The sequence below is a fragment of the Colobus angolensis genome, unplaced genomic scaffold (assembly GCF_000951035.1).
Source record: "Colobus angolensis palliatus isolate OR3802 unplaced genomic scaffold, Cang.pa_1.0 Scaffold36, whole genome shotgun sequence".
NCBI lineage: Eukaryota > Metazoa > Chordata > Mammalia > Primates > Cercopithecidae > Colobus > Colobus angolensis.
In genome coordinates this window covers 3,556,696-3,576,033 of record NW_012116932.1, presented here as the reverse complement: position 1 = coordinate 3,576,033, position 19,338 = coordinate 3,556,696, and the positions used below count along the sequence as shown (strand labels likewise).

General features: G+C 44.5%; 1 protein-coding gene and 1 long non-coding RNA gene across 2 annotated transcripts in view; one reads left to right on the top strand and one right to left on the bottom strand.

The window, feature by feature from the left end:
• Positions 1 to 19,338, top strand: part of MYRIP (myosin VIIA and Rab interacting protein) — a 417,935-nt gene that overhangs the window by 318,281 nt on the left and 80,316 nt on the right. Inside the window, exons 4-7 of the mRNA XM_011953264.1 lie at positions 5,400 to 5,480; positions 9,531 to 9,628; positions 9,845 to 9,925; positions 12,619 to 12,762. Coding sequence (XP_011808654.1) covers positions 5,400 to 5,480; positions 9,531 to 9,628; positions 9,845 to 9,925; positions 12,619 to 12,762 — 404 coding nt within the window. The remainder of the gene's footprint in view (positions 1 to 5,399; positions 5,481 to 9,530; positions 9,629 to 9,844; positions 9,926 to 12,618; positions 12,763 to 19,338) is intronic.
• Positions 15,865 to 19,338, bottom strand: part of LOC105519791 — a 127,251-nt gene continuing 123,777 nt past the window's right edge. The window contains exon 3 of the long non-coding RNA XR_001003026.1: positions 15,865 to 17,437. This is a non-coding gene — a long non-coding RNA (uncharacterized LOC105519791). The remainder of the gene's footprint in view (positions 17,438 to 19,338) is intronic.

Genomic DNA, 19,338 nt, shown 5'->3' with positions numbered 1-19,338 from the left:
CCTGGCTCAGGGGCCCTGAACACTGGAGCACACTCACCTGGGACAGATAAATTTGCTTAACTATCCGGCACTAGTGAGAAGCAGAAATAGAAGGACGGATGCCAGAGACTCTGCTATGTTTTGACTCTTTTGGTTCCAGCATCCCCACTGGGCTAGAGCTTATAAGTTAGAGGCTGTGAACACCAAGTACTTCTACAAATTGTGATTATTTTAATCTCAGATCAAAAATTAGGTGTTCTTGATCATCATCCCTTAATGATTAAAACGTTAGAAAGTCATTTGCCCTTGGCTACAGAGAGACTACAACTGTCCCTGGAGGGCATGCCCTCCACCTTCCTTTCTTCTTACTCCAAAATTCTGTTCGTATGGCCCAGAAGCTGATGTGGTGGGAGAGTGAGAAAAGTGTCTGCTTCCTCCCAGGAAACTTGAAGGATGAATTTTTTTTTTTACCTGTGCTGTTTGTATACAGTTGAGACAACCAAGTTCATTGGGATGAGAAATTATATTCTTTAGTCCTATTAGATCAGCCAGTAGAAAAGAATGGTAGTCAGAATATGGAGAGCATCCCTTTCAAAAAGTCTGTTTCTTTCTATCAAGTGGCAGATTTTTTTTTTATCACTTGGCTAACACAGGCAAATGCTTTTTATCCATGAGAAACAAGGAAGAAAAACAAACCTTATTCATCTAATTTGGAGCTTTTTCACCACCTTTATTTTACGTCGTTTTCTCAATAAAGTCTTTGGTTGTGTCTTACCTAAAAATATGCCAGCCACTTAGACAATGGGGAAAACAGAATGGAGGCACTAAACATGGAGAATCATTAGGGTCTTTTGTTGTCATTATTAGAATCTCTGTCTTTCAAACTGCTCAGGAAAGCTATAGCTAAGAGAGCAGTGCTGAAGGTGTCCACATATTATGTTTATCATCATTTCACCAGTTTCTCTAAAAGTTCTGTAGGAATGGAGGCAAAGAAGAAATAAAGCTTAAAAGTCACACTGTTAGCAGTTTTTCAACCAGAGAGAGATCTCAAGAAGGTTCATGAATAGAATCGGCTCGCTCATTTGCATCCCATCCTCCTTTCCTCTCTTGTACATCCTCGGGTATGCTGAATGTGCCCCTTTAAATGTCACCAAATTCAGATCTCGTAGGTGTTCTTTACCACTTAATGCACATTGAGGAATAAAGCAAACATGTGGAAAACCCTGTAGAATAGAGCAGAATTTTTATTTCCTTCCCTTTCTCTCTAAGTCTCCACAAGTGGAGAAGGCAGGCATGAATCCCAAGCGGGCTAGTATTAGCAGGGCTTTGAAATTTACAAGGATCAGTTTCAAAGGAGAATTCTTTGCTAAGAATAAATATCTGCCCTGATTGAAGCAGCTTTAGGTGCTGGGCCCTCTGTGATTCACCACTTTCTTCATCTGAGCCTCAATCACGGCACTTATCACATATCACAGTGCATTCAGGATTACACAGCTGCCTCTCCTGCCAGACTGTGATATGCAGGTGGTAGCTTGTTTATCTGTGTTCTCAAAGCGTGGCTCAAGGCCTGGCACATCTTATATCCTCATTATTGTACTAGTTCAACCTTAAAAGCATTTTATGGGGCCAGGCATGTTGGCTTATGCTTGTAATCCCAATACTTTGGGAGGCTGAGTCAGGAGGATCACTTGAGACCAGGAGTTCAAGACCAGCGTGGGCAACATAGCACGATCCTGTCTCTACAAAAAAAAAAAAAAATTAAATTAGCCAGATGTGGTGGCATGCACCTGTCCTTTGAGCTACTTGGGAGACTGAGGTGGGAAGATCACTTGAGCCCAGGAGGTTGAGGCTGCAGTGAGCCATGATTGTGCCACTACACTCTAGCCTGGGTGACAGAGAAAGACCCTGTCCAAAAACAAAGCATTTTATGGATACCAAGCTGCTTCATAGAAATATGAGAATCAGTTGCTTTAATACTATTCATATCTCCATTTAAGTGAAGATTTCTTTTGGAGAAACATGAAGACAGGCAGACAGGAGACAATTTATGAGATGGTACTCAAATATATGAAGCCATGGTCATAAAACAATGAGATCTATTCTACAAGCTACATAGGAAATTTAGTTACACTTCAAGTAGGGAGAAATCTCCCAGGGCTTAAGTAGCCTCCTGGTTGTGTGAGATGACTTAAGAGTCATTCATTAGCTTTTGCTTGTTACCTAGTACCCTTTGTAGGTTTGTCATCTGCCATCCTCAATTCATGACTACACATTAGAATCGCCGAGGGTACTTTGAAAAAAACCTTCCAATACCCCAAATCATTGTCCACCCCCCATTAATTACTGCTGAATTTCTGGAGGTGTAATCCAGTATACATATTTTTTAAAGTTGCCTGTATTATTCTAAGGTACAGCCAAGACTGAGAACAAGAGCCTCAGCTAGAACTCAGAGTAATTAGTTCAGCAGTGTTCTTCCAACTCTATCTAATGGTACTCATTTTCAGAATTTTAATTGTCAGAACATGATATGCAAAATCTGCATTGCCCAAGGCATGTGCTATGCTCCAGGACTCTTAGTGTAAAACTCGTTTCACCTACAGAACGTCTTCATTATGCAGACCACTGTAGTTTGCCATAAAAACACTCAATTCAGGTTGGGCACAGTGGCTCACACCTGTAATCCGGCACTTTGGGAGGCTGAGGCAGGCAGATCACGAAGTCAGGAGATCGAGACTATCCTGGCCAACATGGTGAAACCCCGTCTCTACTAAAGTACAAAAAAATTAGCCCAGCGTGGTGGCACTCGCCTGTACGAGGAGGCAGAGGTTGTAGTGAGCCAAGATTGCGCCGCTGCACTCCAGCCTGGCAACAGAGCGAGACTCCATCAAATAAATAAATAAATAAATTCATTGAAGATTGCTTCAATCCACACAATCTCACATATAACCCATCACATACACATCTTGTAGTGCCATCAGTTCCTCAGCAGTGCCCCCAAGCTAACCTTACTCCTCCTGCAGCTCACAGCAGGTGACCAGATTAGCCCTAAAAGAATTCTTATTTGTTTTATCAGACAAATCTAAGATGTATTCATTTATTCAGCAAATATTTACTGAACACCTACTGTGTGCCCATCTGGCTTAAGATGTTAGAAGTGAAGAAATGAGCAAGACCCTGCCATTTCAGAGCCAAAACTCTAGTGGAGAAGTCAGATAAGTAAATACATGTATAAATAAAATAATGTCCAAAGGTAATGAGTGCTCACATGGCTTCTCTGATAGACCCAGCATGACTTTTTTTTTTTAATTTAATTTAATTTTAAGTTCCGGGATACATCTGCGGGACGTGCGGGTTTGTTACATAAGTAAACATATGCCATGGTGGTTTTCTGCACCTATCAACCGACCACCTAGGTATAAGCCCCACATGTATTAGCTATTTATCCTGATGCTCTCCCTCCCCCTGCCACCTTGACAGGCCCCAGTATGCATTGTTCCCCCTGCTGTGTCCATGTGTTGTCACTGTTCAGCTCCCATTTATAAGTGAGAACAGAGAACACAATATGACATTTTTAACAGTTATCCTAAAAGAAGCACTACATGCAAAAGGTAGAAGTTGCCATTATTAATATACTTAATCTTCAGACAATTGGATAAATAATATATGCTTTATTTAGTGTTAGATAAATAAATGGGAAAAATAAACCTGGCTGTTATTATCATTCTATATCTAATTTTGACATGATTCTTAAAGAGGTCTATTGCTTCATCTGGGATTTGATGGACAAATGTGGTTTTTTAAAAATGCTGAGCCACATGAAATTAGAGTTTCCGCCAACTCATGAAAAATGGTGGCTTCATGTCTTCTGGCTGCTTAGCCCATGCTTTCCAGAACAATTCAGCCCCTTTCTGCCCTTGAAAGAAAATCACATCATCCTAAATGACACCAACGCTCCCACCTCCAAATTTAAAAGGGAAACAGAAAGAGAGGTGTTTTACTAGAAGATTTAAAGTCATGCAAAACTAGGGCTTGTCCTCTGGTGAGGTCAGTCTTCCACAGACTTCTTCACATCTCCCTTCCCCTTATGTTTCCCATGGCCCTCTCCATCCTCTCAGCAGGCAACCTCAAATCTTCCTTCCTATGGCCTACAGGGCATGCCAGGCAGGGACTTGCCCCTGCATGCAGCTGCAGTGGGAGTGCTGTCTGCCTTCTCTGTTGCCTCCCGCTCCCCTTAGTCTTGCATCTTGATATCCCTCTCACCTTCCAGGAAAGTCTAAAGGTCACTTCTTGCTTATTCAATCTCTGTCTTTACTGAGATTTATAAACACACCCAAGTCTCTCCTGTTTTCTAAACCCCTCCTTGACTGCACTTTCCTCCACTCATTGTCCTGCCATCCTCTTTCCCATCACAGGTCAACTTAAAAAAGTGAGCTGCATTCAGGGCTTCCATTGTCTGCCCTTCCTTAGTCTACACTCACCTTCTCCCCCTTCCAAGCTATTCTCCACACAGCAGCCACAGTGCACTTTTAGAGGCACAGATCTTACCAGGTCGTCTCTGAAACTTTTAAGGGCTTCACATGGTGGTTGGGATAAAGATCCAAACACTGATGTGGCCACCATGACCTGCATGGCCTGTGTCCCCAGGTCACGTCACCAGAGCTGCTTTTTCTCTCTGCAGCCCTGCCACGCTGACTCTCGTTTAGGCCTTCAGATACACCCTTTCCTCCCAGGACTGGTCTCTGTGCAAGCTGTTTGCTGTGCCTTGTATGTTCTCCCCCTCCCTACACCCTTTGGCTGATTCTTCACTGCTTAGGTCCGTCTTCCCTGCTGAACACTTTCACTGGGCTGTGAACCATCCCATCAAAGCACTTAACCTATCTATAATTTTATATGTATTTATCTAAGTATTTGATTAATGAATTTCCCACATGAGAATCTCATGCTTGTCAGGGTGGGGTGGGGGGCAGATTTAGCTTTGCTCATCAGTGTGCCCCTAATACCTAGGCTGAAGCCAGGCATTCTGATGCTCATAGACTATTTGCTGGATGAATGAATAAATTCTAGATGCAGCCATGCCAAGCCACACAACCAGTAATTTGCAGGTCCAGGAATTGACCTCACATTTCTCAGACTTTAATCTATTGTTCTGTCTTTGATTCCATATTGCCTGCAAAGAAGGTACGGGAAGAAAGTTGGGGTTGGCAGCAATGCTGCACCAGAAATCAGTGTGAGAAGAAAAAAGCAATGGGTCAAAAATGTTAGCATTATTGTGGGAACTCATGAGTCCCTAAACCTGTTTGCAAGGCTAACAACCCAAGTGTGTAATAGCAGTCTGCCAGGTCAGTGACACAGTGCATCAGTGTTCACTGAAGACCTTTGATAATCATATTCATTCTCTTCTCCCACCCCTACCCTGCCAGGAGGAAGCCTTTTTGAGTCAAACCTGGAGAATGAAGGAAGCATTTCTGGCAGTGATTCAGCATTTTATAGGCAGTCAGAAGGTAAATTTGCTCAAGAGTTTACAGCTACTGGGAAGTTGGAGGAATAGAAATACCTACAGGTACAGGTACTGCCAGGGTCCGCCAGGTGCATTATTACCCCAGATGCAACTATCTACTACTATGTGTGAGTCTCCCTGGGTCACTTATTATTGCCAATTGCATGAATCCATCATGTGGCCATCCAAAGTGTGGCCAAGGGGACAGCATTCATTGCCCAACCATGGATACTTTACAGTCAACTAGTAAATATTCTTCTGGAGTTGGAACATATCAATCAACCTACTCACTTGTGCATCTCATATTAAAATATTCCCTTAAAGAAGGTATCATTTACTGATTAAATTCTACTTTTTTATACCAATATAATTGCCCCCTTAGAGCAGTGGTTAAAAGCAAAACAAACTTCTAATTTCATATAAAAACTTTATCACTTCAATTCTTTGTCTGAAGTACTGGACATTGATAATCAGTGCCCCCTGAATTGCCTTCCTCCTGTGACCCCTACAGCTCATCTGTACCCTCTATTCTCTCTTTGGGTGCTGTTGATGGTCAATTTTGTGTGTCAACTTGACTGGGCTAAGGGATGCCCAGATAGCTGGTCAAACTTTATTTCTAGGTTTGTCTGTGAAGGTATTTCTGGAAGAGAATAGCATTTGAATCATAGACTGAGAAAAGAAGATCTGCCCTCATCAGTATGAGTAGGTGTCATCCAATCCATTGAAAGCCCAGATAGAACTGAAATGCAGAGGAAAGGTGAATTCACTGTCCCTCTTCTGAAGCTGGGACATCCATCTTCACCTGCCCTCAGACATCAGAGCTTCTGATTCTTGGGCCTTCTAACTCAGGACTTAAACCAGCAGCTCCCCATTCCACAGCCCTTCACATCTGGACTGAATTATACCACTGCTCTTATGGGTCTCCAGCTTGCACACAGCATATCATGGAACTTCTCAGCCTCCTTAATCACATGAGCCAATTCCCATCATAGATCTCCTATTTTATATCTATATATATCCTATTGGTTCTGTTTCTCTGAAGAACCCTAATACAGGTGCCTTCTCATGAAAATTCTGTCCACTGTTATCCTTATTACCTGCAGCTTCTCCATAGGTTAGCACACACCATTGTACCACCTCAAGTGCACCTCCATTTGCTGCTGAGCCAGAAATGCCCAACCTTGATTTCATCCCAGAGTTCTAGGCTCAGATTTCTAATGCTTGGCCATTAGCACCTGAAGATCCTGTAGGATTCTTAACCCCAACTTGTCCTAGTCAAGCTCTTTAGCCACTTAGGTCCACCAGTGAGAGATATGTTTCCTTCAGTCCCTCTCCTCATTTCCTCCAAGCTACAAAAGTACTTGTCCGCTCTGTTTTCAATCTTACCCTTTTCTCTCCATTCTAAACCCCTATCCTTCATACCTCTCTGCCCGAAACTCTCCAGTATTAGTGTTAATTTCAGTGGCCATCTGTATCAGCAGGGTTCTCCAGTACACTAAATATATATGTATGTACATGCACACACACACACACAGATTCCTTTTAAGGAGTTGGCTCATGCAGTTGCAGGGGACTGGCAAGCCCCAAACATACAGGGTAGGCCAGCAGGTTGAAAACCCAGACAGGAGTTGCTGCTTCAGTCTTCAAGCTGAATTTCTCCTCTACGAAACTTCAGTTTTTGCTCTTAAGGCCTTCCAAAGGATTGAATAAGACACACCCACATTGTGGAGGGCAACTCTTACATGAAGTCAACTGATTGTAGATGTTAACCACATCTAAAGAATACCTTCACGGTAACACCTGGACTAGTGTTTGATTAAATAACTGGGTACTATACCCTAGCCACATTGACACATTGACCATCCACCATCTAGCTGGTCTTCTGAACTTTGGCCACTTTACCTTCTTAATCTTACCCCCAACGCTTGCCAACCTTTCTCTCCGAAACACTGACCTGAACCTTCACTTTTTGCCCAGTGTTCCACATCACTTTCATCTAAGAATTATAATCATAGCATCCAAAGCCTTCCTAGTTACAGCTCCAGGTGCCCACCTTCCAGGAGTCTACACGGCTAGTTATGCATGTCTCTTAGTGGTTACTTATATGTCTAATCACCCAATATCTTTGAAGGTACATGAAAGCATGGACTCAGCTTGTCCATCAGGTTGTCACTGGGGCCATCACAGAGCCTAGCACACAAACGGTACTCAGTAAACATTTGTTTGATTCAAAAAAAATTTGTACTATTTTCTGCAAAAAATACATTGGTGACTATCTTGAAGAAGAGAGAGGGGAGATACAGTGTCTACCACCAGGGAGCTCTTAGTGTGTGTGATGACAATTTATATCGTGTAGGCTCTAGTTATCAAAACATTGGAAAGACTGTGCCACCTGGTGGTGTGCAGAGCCATGGGCCGAGCTGCCCCTATGTGGCTCTATCATGACTGTCATAGCTGGTTTGTGACACACTCATCAGCTAGCTAGATCACTTTGACCTTAAGTGGATTGTTTAGAGACTTTATTATGTTTGCCAAATTATACTTTCTGTCTACATTTATGTCCTTAAGAGTCTAAGAAGCTTGAATTATTTTTTAATTGAGTAATTAATGAATTGATGTATTCACACCCTGTCTCATTCCACAAAGAATTTTCAACAGCTTACAGGAGATTTGAATGTGTTAAATAATATATGAGTAGGAGATTATAAATGGAAACAGGAGGTTGAAATTGGGGAAAAGGAGACCCAGGTACCCAGCCCTTGCTGACCTACATTCCTGCATGTGATGTGACTTGGACTTCTAGGGAAAACTAAGAGAAGGATGATAGAAATTCTCACAAGTAAGAAGCGAAAATCTAGGATCTCAAGGGAAACAGAACTTTTCCCAGCACTTAGCTCCAAAAAGAACTCTTCACTTGGGGAAGTCCTTTACTTTCTCTCATTTGTTGCCATATCTTAAAAAAAAAGTCCACTAAAAATATGGTAGCACGATATTTTTAAATCATGTTAGCTTGTATTTGTGTCAGTTTTGTGATTAAAATCAAGAGCTTTGAATGGGAAGGAATTTGAAATGGAATCCAAATTCAAATTCAAAGGAATTGGAATCCAACTGGATTCAAATCTTAGCCTAATTGTCTTGCTGTGTACCTTGGGTGAGTTATTTAACCACTCTGTGCTTGAAATTTACCATCTGTAAAATTGTACCTATATGGCACCTACTTACCACTGGATTTTTGACAGAATTAACTGTGATCATGTATGTGAAACTCTGGGCCTAGGGCCTGCTTTGTGGCTGAGCTCTGTGAGGTTGGCCAGTGTTGTTAATACTGGTTGATAGTCTAAAAAATTACACCATAGAGTTTATATTTGCACTAAGTCATATGCACAGCCCAATGTCCTTAGTACATTTAATAACATTTTCCCCATCATCACAATAATACATTATATGGACAAAATAAAGCATAATCTTTATCTGAGAAAGTGGATGAAGAGCCATTATTTCCTTATATTAAGCCCTTTTGTTCAGTCATCTTTAAGCCACTCTGTGTGCTTGGACCAGTGCTTCATTTTTGTATGATCATATTCATACAACAATGAATATGATCAATTCTTGCTCTCTGAAAGTGACCTGTGGGAAGGGGCCAGGGGCATGGAGCCTTTCTGGATGATGAAAGCAAGCCCAGAACCTGGGACAGACCTCAAGCAAAGGGTGGGGCTGAAGGGATTTGAGAAGATTTGTTAGAGGAGGAATTTTTGGGCCAAGCCTTGGGGTCCATGGGAACCAGCTCAGTTATGGAGCACAAGACTAGGAGGGAGGAGGAATGAGACAGCAGGCATGAATTACTCAAATAATTTGTTGCATATGGGGCTCGGGACGTGAATGATGCATGGGAGGCAGTAGTGAGGCAGGTGGAAAGGGCGAGGGCTTTGTGTGCTGTGGTAAGCAGCTTAGAACTTATCCCAGAGCCCTTGAAGAATTTAAGCAGAAGAGCTTGAACAATCGTTTTACTCATCATTCCCATTTAGAAATGCTCTTTGTTCTGTTTCCTGTCTAGGACATAGTGTGATGGACACCTTGGCTGTGGCCCTACGGGTGGCTGAAGAGGCCATTGAGGAAGCAATTTCCAAAGCAGAAGCATATGGGGACAGCCTGGTAGGATCCCTCCTGCTCCTCTCTGCGGTGGGGAGGTGTGGGTTGGGGTCCTGGCTGCCAGGAGAAAGTGCAGGTTGTCAGGAAATCAGTGTCTCAGCAGCTCTGACTAGAGCAGGGCCCTCCTTCTGCTTTTGTGGTCAGGATTCTCCTTGCAAAGTGATTGCTGAGTCAACCCAAGTCCACCCACAGCACACAGCCATTCTCTTCCCTCCGCAGGACAAGCAAAATGAAGCCAGTTACCTGCGGGACCACAAGGAGGAGCTAACTGAGGAATTGGCCACGACAATCTTGCAGAAGGTAGATGGGCCCTGACAGTGGGATGGCTGCAGTTTCCTGGCTGGGCCCGGAGTAGGGACTCTGGCAAGTAGCAGATGAAACATGGGGAGTGTCTCTGGTACTGTATCTTCTGTGCCTTCTCACTTTAGCCTTTTGTGCCCTGGGGACCCATGCAGAGGGAATGTATTGCACTGCTCTGCAGTCACTCCTGCTAGCTCCGTGCCCTATGCTGTCCCTTGCACAGTGTACCTGTCAATTACTTCTGAGAAACCAACCACCCCAAAACTCTGTGGCTTTTGACAAGGATCTTTCTGTCTTCCATAACTAATTCTCCAACACCAACTGAGAAGTGAAATTCCATTCAGATACTAACTTCTTCCTGCAGTTAGTGCAGACCCCACAAATTAAGGGCCCAGTCCCACAAGACTGCCACTACTTCAGACACCAGCCACAGGTTTCAAGTATCCCCAAGCCACCACACTTCTCCTTAGCCTGCTACAAATTTGGGAGTTTCCACGACCCTGGACCCTCAATTCAATGATTTGCTAGAACTCACAGAACTCAGGAAACTGCTTTACTTACCATTACCAGTTTAAAATAAAGGGTACAGGGGAACAGCCGGATGAAGAGATACACAGAGCAGCAGGGTCTGGGGACAGGATGTACAGAGCTCCCCTGCCCTCTCTGTGAACATCACTCTACCAACACATTGATGTATGCACCAGCTAGGAAGGTTTCTGTGCCTTGTTGCATCAGAGTTTTTAGCCAGGTTTCAGTATGTAGACATGATTGATTAAATGATTGATTACCTGATTGAACGCACTCTCTAGTCTTTCTGCTCCCAGCCCTCTAATCATGCACTATAGTTGGCTTTTCTGGCAACCTGCCGCCATCCTGAAGTTATCTAGGGCTCTCACCTTGAATCACCTTGTTAGTGTAACAAAGACACTCCTAACACTCGAATAATTGCGAATGTTTTTTGAAACTGTGCCAGGAAATGGGGACAAAGACCAAATACAGACACCCCTGAACTTACAGTAGATGGGGTTAAGTCCAGATAGTAACCCCATCCTAAGTTGAAAGTATCAGAAGTCAAAATGCATTCAATACACCTAACATACTCTTAATATATCCTAGCTTAGCCTAGCCTATCGTAGACGTACTCAGAACTTGCATTAGCCTATAACTGGTCAGCACCATCTAACTCAAAGCCTATTTTATAATAGTGTTTAATAGCTCATATCATTTATGGAATGCCATCCTGAATACACAGCGCTTTCATAAAGTCCAAAAATCTTAAGTCAAGGACTATCTGTATATATGTTTTGTTATGCCACAATTTACTTCTTGTTCACACATCTGCAGTGGCTGCACTTCAAGCTGTGGGTTGGGACAAAGTCGGCTGCAGCATGTTCACTCTGGGTCCCAGCTGAGGGCACATGAGCTGCCTGTGGCCATGACAGGAGCACAAGCCAGCAAGAGGAAGCACACAGTGCTTATTAAGGCCAAGGCTTAGCTCTGGCTTACAGTTACTGACTCCCTCCTCTCATCTCATTGGCCAGAGCAAGCCACACATCGAGCCCAAAGCCAAGGGCTAGGACGTAGAATCTCCCCATACTAGGAGGGTCTGCAGAGTCACACTACAAAGTGCTGTATGCAGGAAGTGTTGAAAAACTTCAGTCTTCCCTTTTGTTCACAATAATTCACATCCCTTCCATATGCCAAGTAGACTCACCACACCCAAAGACCCACAAATGTCTCATCCAATCACAATTCAAAGTACATTTGATCCAATTTTAGCTCCTTTTTCGCTGGAGATCTGTAAACTAAGCAAACGAATGATCTCCCCCCATATACCCAACATGCAATGTTTGAAGAGGGACAAGGAGACGGCACTGGCCCCACCCACCTGCAGAGGGGAAGAATGGGAGGCACTGGGGGTCACTGGTCCTCAGCAATTCTGAAATCCTGCTGGGCAACATGGCTGGGTCCCCACCCTGCCAGGGGACATGGCACCTCAGTTCATTGTTCTCTGGGCTCTCAGCCTTCCTTTTTATCCTCCTGTCTGGCCTAAAGGAACATGGAAGAATATGCCCATCTTGGTGGCTTAGCACATTACTTGCCTGCTTCCTGCCTATAGGAAGTTGAAAGCCCAGAGACCTTGGTACAGATGGACTCACTAGGTCCAAATGACTGTGCAAATGAGCTGGATCTGGAGCCATTCTGGTGACTCTTGGTGTCTACCCCCTTGATAGGGCTTCCAGATGCTTCCTAAAGTCAGGACTTACAACCAGAGGCTCTGGGTTTGAAATCCAGCTCCACCATTTATGAGCTGTGTAGCCTTATCCAATAACTTAGTGTCTCTGAGCCTGTTTCCTCATCTATAAAAATGGAAAGAATTACAGTATGTACCTTCTAGAATTAAGTGACGTAGAGCTTCCACAATACCTAACGTGAGGTCTGACACATGCTAGGCACTTAATAGATAGAAGAAGCTGTTAACATCATAAAAGGATTATTTGCAAACTGTAGAATGCTTAGTATGCTCAAGGCTATAGTTGTACTGGTTTCTCATAGAGCAGATCTGAAACAGCCTAGTGTTCTGTTGACATTAAGCTTGTAAGTGGCTGAAAAATATTCCAAAGATGGTCCCAGTTACCCCACATAGCATCAGGAGGCCTCTCTAATAACTTGCCCCTTTTTTGTCCTCCCAGATTATACGAAAACAGAAGAGCAAAAGTGAGCAGCAAGTGGAAGAAGAGCCAGGATGGCCACATCCCCAGAGTGGCAGCACAAAAGTGGCAGATGAAGGGACCTCAGCATCCCCTGGAGGCCACCGCACTCCTGCTGCCCTCTGGGTGAGTCCCCAAGCGGTGCTGGCCTACCCTCCACATGTGCAAGTCTGGGGCACACATGTAACCCTCTGTAGTTGAATCAGGTGGCCACTGGCCAGGGTAAAAATTTCAAAAGGATGGGGAGCGAAATTGAAAGAGAAAATGAGTGTGAGTCAGGGGCCAGGAGGGGTAAGAGAGGAGAGAAAAACACAAACGGTCTATTGACAATTATAGAAATAGATTTTACACAGAGACCAATTTAGGAAAAATACAAATGCTGATAGGCTGCATTTTATTTTTCATTCTGAGAAGAATTAGTACTGAGTCCAGCGGGGGGAAATAACTTTATAAGTACCATGTGTATTCTTATAACCTAGATTGCTTGCTTTATTGAAACTGAAAAGTGACCGCGAGAAAATTGCCGCTGCTATTTCAACCACCAAAATGGTCACATCTGGACACAGGAAGTCACAGTGTGGAGCCAACCTTTCTGTCTGTCACCTTGAGTCACAGAGCTCAGTGGTCTTCCCATGACCCAAGGGTTTGGTGCTGCTCCTGTCTGCAGTGGAGTTGCTGAGTCTGTCACATCCATTGTTACTGGTTTGAGTAAACCCAGTTGAGAATGTGCAAAGTGCTGGAGAAGGAGCTGGGTGGGGTAGGTTCTGCAAGAAACCGGGGCACTGGCCAGTAGGGCTCTGGTTCTGCTAGATATAGGTGCTCACAGTCTGGGACAGGGCAGCACACAGATGCACTTCAAAACTGGAAAGTTAGGCATGGGAAAGGCAAGGCCAGGGGCGTACCCCATCCCCACTGGGGGTCTAGTGGCATTCATCCCTGCATGAGCAGATTAAAACAAGGGTGTGCAAAGCAGCACATGGTAGACTTGCAGTCCACAAGGGATCAGCATAGATCACCTACATAAACTCCCTTGTCCTCGCCAACTGCCAGATGCACAGGGGTTACAAGGAGTATCTCTATGGCTTTATCAGAGATTAAACTTCATTGATTTATCAGCAGAACCTTTCTTTGTCAACATGCTGTCAGCTTGTTTTACTGCTGCTGCCATGCGTATGCTTAGCACCAAGGAGAACAAAACAAATAGAAGACTCCATGCCCACCCTCCAGAGCTTTATAATCTGGTTAGCAAGGCAGGAGGGGACATGGGTAAGGCTGGTAAAAAAAAAAAAGAGAGAGATAATGGGAGACAGTTCATCATTGGGTGCTGAGTTGAAAGATTAAGAATGGAAATGGATTTGGAATTCAGACAAGGGGCCTTTCCAGCAAGGAATGGAAAGGGATCCTACCGGATGGAGCAGGGGAGCAAAAGTCCTTCAAATAGCCTGTCACTCAGACTGGTCACAAAATCAGAGCTGCAGTTCCTGGGCTCAGGCTGCAGGCATGACATCACCTTGCATTTGGGGTCTTTCTGAAATATTTTCTGCAAACTCAAAGTATCAAGTTTTGGGGAGTTCCAGAAAGTGGAAATTCCCACAGCACCCCAGACTCAACCATGAGTCAATGAGTCAGAGGCAAGAACAGAGAGCTTGGGCTCTGTCTCTGCCACTCCTGGGGTAGGATTCTGGACTTGCCCTTGACTAGGTATGAGACCTTGAACAACTGTTTAGTTTCCTATCTGTAAAATGGAAATAATAAGATCTGCCCTAAAGGATGGCTCTGAGGATTCCTTGTGTGGCCAACACAGTCTTTATTGAGCTTCCACTATGTGCAAGGTACTGTGCTAGGTGCTTGTATTAGTTTGTTCTCGTGCTGCTAATAAAGATGTACGCAATACTGGGTAATTTATAAAGGAAAGAGGTTTGACTCACAGTTCCACATGACTGGGGAGGCCACGCAATCATGGTGGAAAGTGAAGGAGGAACAAAGTCACATCTTATGTGGTGGCAGGCAAGAGAGCGTGTGCAGGGGAACTCCCCTTTATAAAACCATCAGATCTCATGAGACTTATTCACTGTCACAACAACAGCATGGGAAAGACCTGCCCCCATGATTCAATTACCTTCCGTCAGGTCCCTCCCACGACATGTGGGAATTATGGAAGCTACAATTCAAGACAAGTTTTGGGTGGGGCCCCGCCAGACCATATCAGTGCTACAGAGACAGTGGTCTCTGCAGATACAGCAGACTCCACCATCTAATGGTGAAACATGCGGAGTGCCATAAACAAGTAAATAACAACAACAACAAAAAACACAGGGGTATGTATTTCAGGAACTGTCATCAAGGGGATGGAGGAGAGGGAGTGCTGGGGACAGGTAGATGCTTGGTTAGGGAGCTGTCAGGGAAAACCATTTTTAGGAGATGACATGAAACCAAGACTTGAAAGATGAGAGGTCTGGGAGCAATAAGAGGAAGGGCACTACTCCAGGGGGAATGATGTGTGTGGAGGCTCTGAGCAGGAAGGAACTTGGCATGTTCAAGAAATAGAATAGTGGTTATGTGGCTAGAAAATGGGGTAATGAGCACAGTGGCAGTGGCAGGTGACTAAATGAGACGTGGACATAGTTATTGCTCTATTATTAACTTACTTCTACGTTTTCAAATAAGGGTGACTGGATCTTCAAGGTATCCCCTATGAGTTATGAGCTGTACTTCACTGTGTTTTGGACAGCAAGGCTCCAGGCCCAGAGAGCAGAGCTGTTGGCATATCACTTACTCACCTGCTCCAATTCCCAGACCACCTGCTGCCACCAGCCCAACCCCACTGTGGGTCCTCACGAGTGCCCTCTCCCCTTCCTTCCCACACACAGCCAGATGGCATCACATCAGCTTGCTTCTCTTCTAAGATATCAACTCACCCATTAGAACATTTCCATCCACTCACTGCATCTTGAGGCTGTCTCATTCTTCCTTTATCAGAAGCTGAAAGCTCTTTCTCTGACCCTGTCTCATTTCCTCTTGCACTAAAAAGACCTCACTCCCCAGAAACAGACCTTTCCTGATTTTTCCTGTTGGCATCAGGTGACTGCAGTTCTGCACAGTAACTAAAATTCTCACATAAATCCCGCGAACAGAGAGGCATGGGAAGGGGGTCATCACAGAAAGCTTGAATAGTAATGTTAATAATGGAGTGATAGTCAGGTGTCTATAGTTATAACACAGGAGCAATACCTTTTCTTTATATAAATTTTATATGCAACGGGCTTTCACACATTGTTTCCTTAGCTCCACATGTGAGCACCCTGCATTATCCCCATTTTACAAAGGAGTAAACTGAATCATAGCTACCCCAAGCCACTGGAGCTAAGTGGTTGCAGGTCTCCTGGTTCTGAGCATTTCCTACACTCTGTTGTCTCCTGTTTCCTTGGGAAGCTCCAGAGATGGAATGCCTGCTTCCCCACCAGATGGTCGCTGGATCTCCTTGTCATGCATATGGTTAAAACTGGAAATAGTGCCCCTCCCACCTCCTAGAGACCAGAGATGCTCTGTGTATCATTAGAGATGTAGGACAGTGGGCTCTTGTATCATAAGCCAAAACGGTGGGCACAACAGTGATGACAGCCAATAGTGCTCCCGTTTCAGTAGCAGGACAGCAGAGGCATTTCATCCACACTCCTCAGCCAAGCACTGGCTGAAGGCAGCTTCAAATAAACAACCATGACTCTTCCCAAGGGGAATCTCCCGCTTGGCTCATCAGCTCACTGGAATGAACTCAGTCCACCCAGGACACAGGCATGGCCACCGGCTGTTTTCCCTGAGGAAGACATTTAGAGGCACAAGCCAAAGTCTCATGGGATTTCCCTTTGGTTTACTAAAACAAATACCTCTCAGGATTTTATTTGTTTTGTCAGAAAAAATCTGTCTTGCCAAACGCCTGCCTCCTGCACAGCATAACCCATGGCTATGCTTTGACATCAATGTAAAGAGAACTTAAGCATTTGTTTTTTTGAAGCAAATAGAGGAATATTATTTATTTTGGGATTTTTATATAAAAATGGGGCCTAATGGAAGCCCCTCCCTGAATGTAACATATCTTTTGAATTTCCATATGCAATACTTCGCAAGATATGTCCACCTTCCCCCAGCTTGAATCCACCTTTTAGGGAGGGAGGTGGGAGAGAACTGTGCGGCTGTAGTTTGGGAAACCACCATCAAGGATACTGACACATACCCTTGGGTAAGCACCTCTCTTGGCATAACAGTGTAACCACCCAGATCATATGCCTGGCAGGGGTGCAGGCACCTTACAGGAGGAACAAGGTTATCAGCTGGCTCTTTGTTACTGCAACCTTCATCTTTATATTAGACATTTGATCAAGGAGACTCCCTCCTGTCCTCTCCCTGTGAGTTCACACCATCCCGTGATTTTCAATATGTAAACAGCATACTTTTGTCAACAGTATCAGGAAGGAAGAAGTATATGCTCTGTCTTCCCCCCCGTTCATACTTACACTCATGGGGAGCTGCCCCAAGCGAAGAAGCCTGAATCTGAGAGTAAAGAGAAATCTGTTATGCACTCAGCTAGGTCCCGGACATAATTTTCCCTTGAGAAGCCACTATTATCAGCCCCTACACGATTGTCTGTGGTCACATGTGTTCTGGATTTTCCACAGCTCAGCACCAGGTATGTAGTAGGCATCTTGCAGTACAGGTCCATGGCAGTTGATGGCAGAACAAGTCTATTAGCAGGGCTATAATGGAGACCTGGACTTGAACCTTTCCCTTCAGGTTTCCAGGATACCTGTGGAGGAGGAAGAGTGTACTAATTAAGGTCCCAGCAAAAACACTGGGATCCATACCCTCATAAATCATCATTGTTAGTACCTAACTTGGTTTAAAGACAAGCACTGTGATTAGAGCTTTTAAAAAATGTTATTGGAGGCCAGGTGCAGTGGCTCATGCCTATAATCCCAGTGTTTTGAGAGGTCAAGGCGGGTGGATCACAAGGTCAGGAGATTGAGACCATTCTGGCTAACACGGTATAACCCCATCTCTATTAAAAATACAAAAAATTAGCTGAGCATAGTGGTGGGCACCTGTAGTCCCAGCTACTCGGGAGGCTGAGGGAGGAGAATGGTATGAATCCAGGAGGTGGAGCTTGCAGTGAGCCGAGATTGTGCCACTGCACTCCAGCCTGGGCGACAGAGCAAGACTCTGTCTAAAAAAAAAAAAAAAAGTTATTGGGATGGAGAGCTTGCACTGTCCCAACTATGGTGATAAGAATGCATTAAGTCTTAATTCATTGGCTTATTTAGAAAGGCCTATACTAAGTCCTAGCCTGAACGCCACCAATACTTGAAGTGGTGAAACAGATACTCATGTGTCCCCATTGGGCTTCAGTCATCTCCATTTAAGAGGACAAGCTGAGGTGACCCACAGAACCCACACTGGCCAGCTCAGGAAGATGAGCCAGATATCCCAACAGCAATGACAGGAAATGACCTGGATCCTCCCCTGACCTTATTCCCACTTCTCTTCATCCCTCCCTCCTTTTGTCCTTGTCTCTGTCCTGCTGCCCTCCCTTCCCATTCTCAGACTCCCATTGGGTGTGGTTCCCCATGTCTTGCCCCCCGATGGCACTGGCCTGACTTCCCTTGGGCAGGAACCCTCTCACCAGTACCATAGCAGGGCCAGCCTGGTGCCCACCAGGGGTGACACATATGGTAGACAGGGTCAGCTTTCTCAAATGCTATATACAGCGTGGCTGGGCAGACTCATGTAGGCTAAGCCACTCCTTTACCTGGCCCTAATATCCTATGATGAAAAAGCCTGTGCCAGGAGAGTGAACCCAAATTTCAGACCACTGGTCTAGGACTTAAGTCCAAGAGTTAATTTCAGGTCCAAGAGTTAGGACCCAAAAGGGACTGACCCTGGCCAAAGCCACTGTTTGGCACACCTCTGGGAACCCCCATTCATATGGAATACAATGCTATTAGTGCCTCCTGAGGATGTGTAGCTGCTGCTAAGGCAAGGAATGTGAGAAATAACCATTGGTTGAGGACCATGCACTATGTTTGCACATCACATGTGATTTCTTTTAATCCTGGCCACAACATAAGGACATATATTATTAGACCAATTTTATGGATGAAGAAACTGAGGCTAAAGCATTAACATAACTTGCCTAAAGTCATACAGGTAGTAAGAAGTGGGGCCAGAATTTGAGTATCTCTTTCCTGCTCCAAAGCTGTTGGTCAAGCTTCTTCCTCTCTAAAATGAGATCAGTAGTTCAGTGATCTCCATGGTCCCTTTCAGCTGAGAGGTTCTGAGGCTGCACTGTTCAGTATGGTGGCTAAAAGCCACAAGTGACTATTTTAATTTAAATTAAAGAAAACTACAAATCTAGTTCTTTGGTCACACTGGCCACATTTCAAGTGCTCAAGTGCACCAGTGCCTGGTGGTGACTATGTTAGACAGTGCAGATGTAGAACATTTCCATCATCCATCAAGTTGTATTTGCACGGCATTGGTCTAGGGATTTAGATAAAGAACAAGAGATGAACAAATGGCATAAAAGCAGAAATACAAGGCCAGGTACTGTAATCCTGGCACTTTGGGAGGCTGAGGTGGGAGGATCATTTGAGGCTAGGAATTTGAGACCAGCCTGTGCAATACAGTGAGACCCCATCTCTACAAAAAATA